This window comes from Gobio gobio (assembly GCF_949357685.1).
Source record: "Gobio gobio genome assembly, chromosome: 21".
NCBI classification, from domain to species: domain Eukaryota; kingdom Metazoa; phylum Chordata; class Actinopteri; order Cypriniformes; family Gobionidae; genus Gobio; species Gobio gobio.
This window is the reverse complement of record NC_137117.1, coordinates 22,520,784-22,532,943: the sequence shown is the minus strand read 5'-3', so window position 1 is coordinate 22,532,943 and position 12,160 is coordinate 22,520,784. Positions and strand designations below refer to the sequence as shown.

General features: G+C 37.2%; 1 protein-coding gene across 1 annotated transcript; it reads left to right on the top strand.

Annotated features, from left to right (window-relative positions):
- Positions 1–1,709: 1,709 nt before the first annotated feature.
- On the top strand, positions 1,710–3,656 carry LOC307117245 (acrosin; the record flags this gene model as incomplete). Its single annotated transcript, XM_079802037.1, has 5 exons — positions 1,710–1,752; positions 1,849–1,978; positions 2,738–3,009; positions 3,177–3,319; positions 3,405–3,656. The coding sequence occupies 5 exons, from the start codon at positions 1,710–1,712 to the stop codon at positions 3,654–3,656; spliced, it is 840 nt and encodes a 279-aa protein (XP_079658163.1).
- Positions 3,657–12,160: the final 8,504 nt, after the last annotated feature.

Sequence of the window (12,160 nt, the reverse complement as noted above, 5' to 3'; positions counted from 1 at the left end):
CGTCTTAATTACAACGAATCATTTAAAACCTGTCCACATGTGCATTTTTGCTCATTTGCTCAGCTTGACATTCGATAAATGCTGACAAGAAGACCTTTAGTCAGGCGAGGGCACAAAGCTACGGGCTACGGATCACGTCATTGATCATGCAAATACAAATAACACACCACATATTGCCTTGGAAGAATGTGTATAACTCATTTCATGACCGCGTAAAACTGTCATTTGAGAGGGGGAAATGAAAAGGCCTTATCACAACTGGTTCGATTTAAAAAAGAGGGTGAGTTGATGAAACGTTATTACAGTTATGACTGAATAAAAGGCAAATGTGCATTTTGCGAGGAGCGTCCGGCAATAAAACCCCCTCAGCGTGCAGCATCTCTGCGACATTCATTGACAGTGCAATGACTTCCATTGCGCCGAATAAACACATCGCGAGAGCGATATTTAAACACAATACTTACTATGATTACGTTAGCGGGTATCCAAAAAATCCTCACTGCACTGCAGATGTCGAATAAATTCGGAAGAAATTGCGGATGTCGCCATATTGTTGCTGCTACCTTCCTTCAGTGTGCACCGTTACCCTGCATAATTGATGACTCCCAGCTAAATGTAAGGGAGTGTCGGCCAATAGGTACCACCAGTTCTACAATAAGAGGCGTTCATTTTCGTTTTCTTTCGGTGGAATCCCAGTTAGGTCCTTGGTCGAGAAGGTGTTTCAGGAATGTTCAGGAATGACATTGATATTATGTATTAATGTCTGAATCAAAAATTACACAGCCCAAATTATTTAAAAAAAAAAATTTTTTTTTTTTTTTTTTTTTACACTGAATAAAATAAACAGGTTGTTGGCTTGGTGTAATATCACAAACTCGAAATGGATTTGTTTCTAAAGGATGATGTTTACTATCATTTTAGTGTCCTTTTACAGTGCTACTCAAAAAGGTCATACAAATTATAATACTGTACGTGCTATTATCTGCACAAACTAAAGATTTGAAATGTGTTGATTTGCATGTTGTGCCGGGTCTTTCATGACATTACAGTATGAACGATGTTACGTCACTTAGAATATTTTCAGATAACATAATCAATGGCAAGGACATCCGATTGGTCTGTCCGTCTTCTTTCTGCGTCTCTCGTTTTGCTTCACATTTAAAATGTTTAAAACGGCTCTACAATTATTCTTCATTAGTAGCTTGCTGCTTTCTGGGATTGCAGGTATTTTTTTCTATTATTATTATTAATCCATTTAAGCCCAGAGATGTGAAAACAAGAATTTTACTATTGTACTATTGGATAGGCCAAAATGAAACAAACTGCATGCCTTTTGTAAAAAAACAAAAACGAAAAACAACAAGATCAGAAAACGTTAGAGGAAAGTAATGGATGGGAGTCAAAAACTGTCCAGTTTCAAACAAAATGTATCATATAATGCAATATGTATTTATATCATCAGGCAATTGTGGGAAAACAAATGATAATACAAGAATAAATGTACATTTCTTTTTATTTTAAAACGTTTTTATTTTTATTTTTAAATTCTACAATTTTATAGTGCAATTCTATCATTAGGCTACTTATTCAAAATATGGATCGGTGTCTTCCCAATGACGTGTGTACATGCATTGTGACAGAGACATCTTAATACATTATACCTTTTAAACATGCATCAAAAATACATATAAACATTTTCAGTTTGAATCATGACTATTTACAGAATCATCATTGGTTATGTCACATCAAAAAGTGATCAGAAGTGTTCAGTACCACTGACTATAATGCTCTTTTAAGGTTGTGGACAGCGAACTTTGCAGTATCCATCAAAGCCGTTTCGAATTGCAGGAGGCCATTCTGCATTACAAGGTGCATGGCCTTGGCAGGTAAGCATACAGAGGATGTCCATGCATATCTGTGGTGGGTCCATCATAAGCCATCAGTGGGTAATCACGGCATCCCACTGCTTCAGAGATAGGTGAGCACTTTATGCTTCTCCTCCCTCATAACATGCAGCATTTGTGTGCAGTTTCTGACTATTTGAGCTCTCAGCAATGAATGTGGTTTGCTGAAGCAAACAGATGAATCATTTTATCTGAGTATACATACGCACATTTAGTTAAATAAGCAAGGGCGGGTAGTTGATCTAAAATTATACAGGCCAGTGGTTCTCAAACTTTTTATACCAAGTACCATCTCAGAAAATATTTGGCTCTCCAAGTACCACCATAATGACTAAAATTAAAATACAGTAGTGTGGTAGGCCTAACTATTCAGCTAGAGCTCAGCACAGTTCAAAAACGAGGCAGTTTATTCCTAATAGGAATATTTATTGTTGTCAGCCACTTTAACATTGTAAATACACAGTTTGTACACTAACACTGCACTGTGCTTACATACAGGTAAATAAAATAATTTAATAATGATTAAATTAAAATGTGTTGTACAGTTAAACTAAAACTGTACTGTACTTAAATGTAAAAAAATAAACAAAGATTAAATAAAGATTCAATTAAAATGTATGTGTTTTAACATTAATTTATTTAGTACCACACTTTGAGAACCACTGATATAAGCCTACTTGCAGTAGTGGCTCAGTTCATTATGCGCATTTCTTTTTATATTAGCATTGAACGTAGACTATACTCACTACTAGTATACGCACCAAGAAAATGCCTAAAACAATAAAATCAAATCATAGTTTTTATTCCAGATCTTTTGCATCTTTCTATTATAGTAACACCTATAAACTACAAGTAGTGGCTGGAGTGAATTCTCGATTCAAGCGAGAAAAGGGTGCCCAGTATCGCTCAGTTCAGCAAGTGATCCTGCATGAGAAGTTCAACCGATCATATTATGACAACGATGTGGCACTTTTGCATCTGCATCACCCTTTAAATTTTACAAATCATGTGCAGCCTTTGTGCATGATTGAAACTGAAATGGACGAGAAACAACTCGGCTTCGGCTCGTGTTACATCACTGGTTGGGGCAGCTCAGTGTTAGAAGGTTAGTGTTTAAATGTCCAAAACACAAAAGCTCTGCATTATTAACAGACGATTATTTAGCAGAATGGGTTATAAGTGGGGGTTTTTTTTGCCATCTTTCTGTAAGTTAAACTGTTAATAATATTTCTTGATTAGAAAAGGTCTGAAACATTTTTATTGTATTTTAAGGAATGCTAGTTGGCACTCTTCAGGAAGCTGAAGTTGAGGTCATCGATACAGGAATCTGCAACCGAAGAAGCTGGCATAATGGCCATGTTAATGACAACATGATCTGTGCAGGACTTGACAAAGGGGGAGTCGACACGTGTCAGGTAATGTCATTTCATTATATCACGTTGCAGAGTGTCAGTGTCAGGCAGTGATTAACAATTTCTGTTGGAATGCTCTTCAATCAAGGGTGACAGTGGAGGCCCTCTACAGTGTTACAGCCAAGACATGCAGAGATTTTACCTTTATGGTGTGACAAGTCATGGAGTGGACTGTGCATTGCCAAAGAAACCTGGCATATATACTCGTGCTAGCCGGTACACAGACTGGCTGAGGGAAGCTCAAACAAGATCTGTATCTGCTGCCTCAGTCACAGATCTGACAGTTTTTAAATTATTCTCAGCCCTGTTTTTCTCTGCCTGGATGGGCCTGGTAATGTGAGCCATGCCCCATGAGATGTCAGAACATCTCCAATGCTTTCCAGTCATTTCAATAAAGTCTCTCTCAAATGATGATTTGGCTTCATTTAATCATTAAGTAAGTCATTATTAACTTACTTAGTTACTTGTTTAATTATGGAATTGTCAATACTTAAAGGTGAACTATGTAAGATTTTTGCAGTAAAATATCCAAAAACCACTAGGCAAGTGTTATATATTTTGTTCAGTTGAGTGCTTAGAATATCCCAAATGTTTCCAACTATTTGTAAATCGTGAGAAATTGCTATTTTAACCAAGGAACCGGGACGTGTGAGCTATGCGTTTGAGGGAGTCGCCTGTCGATTGCGTCATATCTGCGTTTGCACACTGAGTCCGATATTCGCATGCAAAATTTTCTCACGTCAAAAAATACATTCGACCACACGTTATGTCAGTCATGCTTGCACACTGCCTCTGAAACTTTCGTCCGTCCAAAAAAAATTCGGAAGAGGTTCGCTTTTCTGCGTTTTTCGCATCCGTTTTTCCCATCTACAGTGCTGATGCCCAACCTAAACTGCTGGCAATGGTGGTGAATGAATCGCCAGTGCTCAGATACCTACAATTATATATAGCCTACAAATATTATTGTATCAAAAATACTACTAATATTATTATATCACAGCTATAATTATAGCACACCAAGTCCCTGTAAACCGTGTGTGTGTGTGTGTGTGTGGGTGTGTGTGTGTGTGTGTGTGTGTGTGTGCGCGCGCGCGGATCCCTAGGACCAATTGATTCACAGAAATTGGTGGTCTTCTTTTTAATATGTGGCTCCAGTATCACTAGCAAAGCATCAAACTGAGTCACTGACATTCTAAAGTAAACTTTGAATCGGTCTGGATAATCACGCAGCTCCTTGATAAGGAGGTGGAACTCTCCTTCCTCTCTACGCGATCGCAGGAGTGGATGATGGACCCATTATTTCCTCTTTCTTTTTCTCTTTTTAAGAAGAGAGAGGACAAAAAAATTATCCTCACTACTTGAAGACGGCATTTTGTATTGTTTTGCGTTTTTTTTCGTAACTCATTCATTAATACGCATCGGACTCAGTGTGCAAGGTCTCTGCGCATGACGAATTTTTCGGATCACTAATACGAAAAAACACAAGCGAAAATTTCGGACTCAGTCTGCAAAGGCCTTTACCCTCGGTTTCGGGTTTTATTTAGAAGAAACGCTGTACTCTCACAGCAGTGTGAATAGCAGCCGCTGAGCGAACATCATAACTTCCTTTTCAACACACTCAGATATATCTAATACGATAAACAGAGTTGCGTTACCTCATACTCATGACTGGAAAAGAGGAAGTGGCGCCGGCGACCGTGTCATAATAAAAGTCCCGCCGGCGACTATGCCATAATAACAGTCCCGCTCTTCAATCGCTCCCCAACACTCGGTAACATTTCTGCTTCATACTACAGTAATGTTAATAATCACATCCATGAACATGATTTCAGCCCGAGTCCTATCCTGACTCTTTTCCACCGGCTGTGAGGTGAAGACCACATGTCCCAAGATTCTGCGCTCAAATGTGGCGTCATCAAACTACGCCTTTGTTTTGAACAGGCAATCTCTAGTGGACGGAAAAGTTACATAGTGTAGCTTTAACAGAAATATTGGGAGAAAATGCAGTTATTAGCAATTACTGCCCTTTGTAGTGTGTTGTTAAATGTTGTGTTTAAGATTTCAATAAATTTAATACAACTAGAGATCAGTCTCACGTGTCTAACGTCAGAGCCACACTCGCGCTCACAGCCGCGTGCAAACTAGAAGACACTAATTATGCCATTTGTAAAACTTGTAAGGTTAAAATAAACCGCGGGGGAACCACCGGGAAAGCGCACAACACACCTAATTAGACACTTAAAACTCCATCACCCCGCTGAACATGTCCAGTTTGAAGAAGGTAACGTTAGTAAAGGTCAAACGGCTAAAGCTAGCCAGCCACAGGTCAGCAGCCTCTCCTATCTTTCCTTGGTATAAGCAGCGAAAATACCAAAGCAATTACAAAGAAATTATGGACTTCATGGCGCTGGATGTTCAGCCGAATGCATAAACCGTCACTTCATGAAAATTTACCGTTTCATTTCAGAGGACTGTCTTATCATGAACGCAGACACTGAAGGGCAACGGCAACCCGTCTTCACGGCAACCCGTCAAAATAAAAGTTCGGTTTAAAAATGTTGTATTGACATAGAGCGCCGGCTCAATGTAATAATAATACGTCTCTACTACTAATAATCATTATGCTTAAATGGTTGATTATTTTTCACTTGATCTTTTTTTTATACGTTTACTTTTAAACAGCATACAGCCTTTACATGTTTATGTATTATTTACTTATAATGATTAACATCATAAATAATAAACTTAATACATTTAATAAAAAAATTTAAATGGTTAAATAATTTTTTTTAAAATAATAATTAAAATTTAAAAAAAAAAAAATATATATATATATATATATACCAACTACTGGAATTTTGGTACCGTGACATCCCTAGCTGCCAACATTTATTACCAAAATTACTGAACTATTATTTGGAGGAGTATTGTACACTTCAGGTTTGTTTATTCATAGGATCTTTTGTACTTTAGTAAAAAAGAGAAAAAGGTCAATTTATAACGTTTTTTATAAAGCAACTGATTTTCAGTTATTTGTTATTTCTTCTTCTTTCCAGGCACAGAACACTTATTTTTTGAGTGTTGTTTAAGTGAGAGAAGATCCTGTTGTAATGTTTAATAATTTATTTTAGAATAAAAAAAAATTTGCTTTGAAGAAAAAGTGGATTTTTGTTTGTATGTGCTGTCAATTATAGTTCTTAGAAAGAAAATCGGAATCGGCAAAAATCGGTATCGGCCGATCTCATTAACAAAAAAAAAAAAATTTGCAATCGGTGCATCTCTAAATACAACTAGTAAAACAATAACAAAACAAATATGTTAACATATAATTTTAGTAAATATAGCATATGTTTGTATTAAATAGGCTCATTGTTGTCAGATGATCAACCAGTCGAGCCATAAAGTAAATTTCATTAACTAATCAGACTAATTCATGTAGGCCTACCAACGGATTCATTGTCTGGCTATCACCAGACCAAGCTCAATTTAAGATTGAACATTGGTCTGGAGAGTCTGCTCTGTATTTTCTACTGCACAAGAGGCGTGATAAACGAGCATAATTCAAATGACTCTGTACGCAATTGGATAGTCCTTCAATCAATCAGACCACAAGAGGCGTGATAAACAGGCAACGACCCATCGCTTCTATATATTCCATCGTGTTAAACCCGCCAATAGCGTGCCAGGTGGATCAGCCAGTCTGTGATTGGTTCCCGCAAAAGTGTAACAGAAGCAGGAGAAATGAATGTACAGGTTTCCAGACTGAGTTGCAGGGTGAAATCAAATCGCCGGCAGATCAGGCTGGGTTTACCCAGTCTAAAAGATTCATACAATTCAGTTAAAGTCCCTGTAAAGTCAAAATTAAATGTGTTCTGAGTTTGTCACACAACAGATAAATGTGTGAAAAACCCTGTTTGTGATTTCCTAAAAAAAAACACTAATTTTTTTGTCTCCAATCTCTCCGTCTAATCCCAGATGGACTCAATGATGGTAAGATCAGACCTAAGTGCGGACCATTCTGTTTCAGACTATCTGTCCATACGAAAATCTATCCATCAATCCATCCTTTCTTACTGGCACACTAAAACAAAAAATATAAATATTTGAATTACCTTATAAAGCATACATTGTCCCTTATTTGCTTTTGTCACTGCCACTCTCCAACTCACTCCTGATGACTCCCTAAGCTTTTTCACCCATTCCTTCACTTGTCCAGGTACGTGATTGGCCTTTTGGAATGCACAAATGATATGTGCAGAAATTATAATTTTACCCGGGAGGTAACAATTTCTGTGAATTAAAAAGAAATGTTAGCCACCCTGCTATTTAAAACTGGCAAAGAGTTCAAAGCATTTTAAGAGATGGCCTAACGTTTTGACACATAACAGTAAACAAAGTTTATTCAAATAATAAATCATATTACAATTATCAGAAAGCTGTTGTCATGATAGGAAGCAGAACACGGGTCGTAGTCTTCATTAAAGAGAGTTTTATTCGACTACAACACGGAGAGCATAAACCATGCATTCAACTCAGTCCATAACATAACATTAATAACGCCCCCAGTGATTAGCCCACCCCAACTACGGTAGCTTCACATGGACAAAAGACAATCTCACAACAGATGTTACATCAAATTAATTAAATTCAAATTTGTAACCTTCAGATCAAAGGATTGGTCTTCATCACAGCCAGAACAAGCGTCCTCCACTGAGGGAGATCGAAATTCATAAGATAAGATAAAATAAGTTAACATTTAAATAATAATAATAATAAACATAATTAAAACCTACAAATACTTCTAATAATACAATTATACTGAAACTTGAAAAAGTACCTGCAGGCAAATCTCACCGTTTGTCAGCATCGGATCCATCACCAACCTACCTAGCTGATGTCTAAACTTTTCGCTCAGGTGACAACGTGACAAAGGCGACCAATGAAATCGAGTCATAGACGTGAGGGGCGTGGTTTGCGCTTAACTGGTTTGGGGGGGAAATCACGCTATGAATAATCGAAATACAACGGTCGCGCTGTAGGCCTACGTTTTGATTGATTAAAAAGAACCGATTCGTTTAGCTGCTGCATTTCCCAAAAGCAATCTGGCTGAGCCCAAGATGATCGTGGAGAAACGGTTTGTTAAAAAAAAAAAAAATTAATAGGTTCCGTTCCGAAAAAAAAACCTTTAATCAGTTCCTGACAACACTGAACTACGTTGAGGATCTTTCACAAAACGGTGACTTAGGCTACGTCATAGAATTCAAATATATTTGACAGTTATCCAAACACAAATTTCTCGTGTCAGACGTAACAGTTATAGCTGTCACTCAAATCCGTCGCTTATAACGAACTAAACGCCACCAAGAAATTTTTCCTTTTACTGTTTGCTGTGGGGTCAGGGTTTATAATTTATTTTTCCTCAAAGCTTAACCCCCCCGCTCCATGTGAGTTAATAATAACTTTATAAACAATTAGCTCAGTAAGTTACACCACATATCTTACTACTTTTTTTTCTATCAATTAGATCTAGATTGCGGCGACAGGCCTGATAGAATAGTCCCACATCGAAAAACTCGGATGATCGGAGGTCAGAAGGTCGGCGTGGATGTTTGGCCTTGGCAGGTGTCTGTGCTGCACCAGCCCGATTCATCTGCCCCGTTCAGTCAAGTCTGTGGTAGCGCTCTTATCCACAAATACTGGATAAGGATGGCAGCTTCATGTGTAAATATGCTCAATCAAAGGTAATATGTCCACTTTAACGTTAATCCTAAACCGCAAGATACATACGCTGTACTTACTTTGGCACGTAATGTTGTTGCACTTTCCCCTATAGCACACTTTTGATCCGAGCAGGAAGCAGTACATTGGAAATTGATGATGAGTTCACACAGAAGGCTGAAGTCGCCAAAATTATCATACACGAACTGTTCAATCCTGTCACTTTGCGGTACAGTATTGCTCTTTTACAAATGAAAACCCCCTTTGTGATCAATGACATTGTCTATCCCATCTGTGTGCCTGATGATGCTGCTTCTGATCATAAATATGAATCCTGTCACATCACAGGATACAACGCTCAACCTGACGGTGAGTTGACATTGCAGATGTTTACAATAGTGACTGTATATGTTGAAAATTGTATTGTTCTCGTTTTATGTGAAACATATTACATTTATCAGGTGATCTTGGCGTACTGCAAGAAGCAAATGTGTATATAATGTCACGGACATTGTGCAATAAGCCATCATATTGGAACTATACTTTGTCAGCAGACATGCTTTGCGGTGGCAATTTCGGTGGAGGTGTTGACGGGTGTGAGGTAAGTTTTAGTAGGGGAGACCGGGGATGGTTGTAACACTTTTTGTTTGAGCATCAGTAACTAAGTGGTTGTTTGTTGTAGACGTCTCAAATTTTGATACATGGTAGCCACATTTGTCTGCAACAAATATAACTCACTTGGACAGGTACTTCACAATCAGTTAATGTCAAATAAAAAGAGTTCCGTTGTTACAACTTACCCCACTGCTAGGTGAGTTGTAACACTGGCTGGGGATATATGTAACAGTGAGAGCTCGTTTGCTGGAATAACACCCACACTATCCAATTTTTGCATAAACATAATTGAAGAACAAAGAAAAAACAGTTATGAACAACGTGAACAATTTAAACTTACAAAAAAATCCCAGGTCCCAGCTCTCTGCAGGTCATTCACTAGGTCCCCCGTGTGGTTCTGGGATTTTTGCTCACCGTTCTTGTGATCATTTTGACCCCACGGGGTGAGATCTTGCGTGGAGCCCCAGATCGAGGGAGATTATCAGTGATCTTGTATGTCTTCCATTTTCTAATAATTGCTCCCACAGTTGATTTCTTCACACCAAGCTGCTTACCTATTGCAGATTCAGTCTTCCCAGCCTGGTGCAGGTCTACAATTTGGTTTCTGTGTCCTTTGACAGCTCTTTGGTCTTGGCCATAGTGGAGTTTGGAGTCTGACTGTTTGAGGTTGTGGACAGGTGTCTTTTATACTGATAACGAGTTCAAACAGGTGCCATTAATACAGGTAACGAGTGGAGGACAGAGGAGCCTCTTAAAGAAGAAGTTACAGTTCTGTGAGAGCCAGAAATCTTGCTTTTTTGTAGGTGACCAAAAATACTTATTTTCCACCATAATTTGCAAATAAATTCTGTAAAAATCAGACAGTGATTTTCTGGATTTTTTTTCTCATCCTATGATGAAAATTACAGGCCTCGCTCGTCTTTTTAAGTGGGAGAACTTGCACAATTGGTGGCTGACTAAATACTTTTTTGCCCCACTGTATATATCATGTGGTACTGAAGACTGGAGCAATGATGCTGAAAATTCAGCTTTTCTATCACAGGAATAAATTACATTTTAAAATATATTAAAATAGAAAAGTTATTTTAAATTGTCATACTATTATGCAATATTACTGTATTTTTTGGTCAAATAAATGCCTTGGTGAGCATAAGAGACTTCTGTCAAAACCATTTAAAAATATTACAGACCCTAAACTTTTGAACAGTAGAATATATTACCTTTGCCTTCATAAAATGATCATTTAAAGTTCATCTTTAATAGCACTGTAATTTATTAACACTATTAAATCAAATGTAATATTTAGCATATTTCTAAATCTGAATCAAATAGCAAATCAAAATGTAAACGTGTCATGCTGTACATTATCATTTTGATGCCTACATTTACTTGTAGCATGTAAAAGGAGGATTTCAGTGTTTTATGTTATTTTTTAAAGAAGAAATAGTTTAATAGTTTAATTGTCGTGTAAACAAAAAACCACAGCCCATTTAGGCCAAAATAGGGGTGGGCTAAGATGAAAATCAGATTTTTTTAAATTATTTTATCTTTATTAAAAATAAGAATAAAGATGCACATTTAAAATATAAACGAAATGAACAGTGTTTTATTAAGACGCGAAAGATAACTTAGTTTAGTACTCGCGTTTCTCGTAAGCCTGTCATGTTTGACAGTGCAGCTGAACACACTGTAGCACGATACTGCAATACTTCTTCAAAAGCAGATTGAGAAGACATTTTAATCGTTCACGATGAACCGTTTGAGTTATCATAAATCTGCTTGCAATTTATCATCCGCAATGTCTTAAATTCTTTGGCTTGATGAGATCAATATGTGTACCGAGTTTCCTACATACACGTGAAAGTATGTATAGTATATGGACCAAGTTTTTGGGCCTAATAATGTTGTACGAACAGTTAAATATGAATAAAAATCTACAGAGAGGTGTGGAAATTGAGTCTGGAAAAGTATGACATTTTGAAATGGAAAATGCGTAGGAACCCTGAATTTTGGAGTGAGTTAAGCCTTTTATTATGTGACCTTTTATGATATATTATGCATGTATGTTTATAACATGCAGACAAATCTGGGTGGACTGCTGAGCTGCTATATCAAAATTTAGCATCACGAGTGAAGGCCAGTTCCTGTGGAGAACCCAACCGACCAAATATTTATTTGAAAGTCTACACCCTCTATTATTGGATTGAGCGTGCATTGAATATAAGCTTCCACTGAAATCAAGCTGGATTTCTCACACCATTGTGTGTACATACAGTCCTGTTATTGAGTTAGGTAGCGTATTTATGTTCATTTAAAGTGTGCCATACATTGTTCATTTGTTCTTAGAAACTTAAATGTATTTATTTAAATTTTGTAGTAAAGAATTTCACCTACTGATATTTGTCCTGTGTGCATATATAAAATGTGTGTGTGTATATTATATTCAGAGTGTTTTGAATACAAACTTAAGTCTATAAGCTTACTTTTAAGTGTACATGTCATGATTGTATT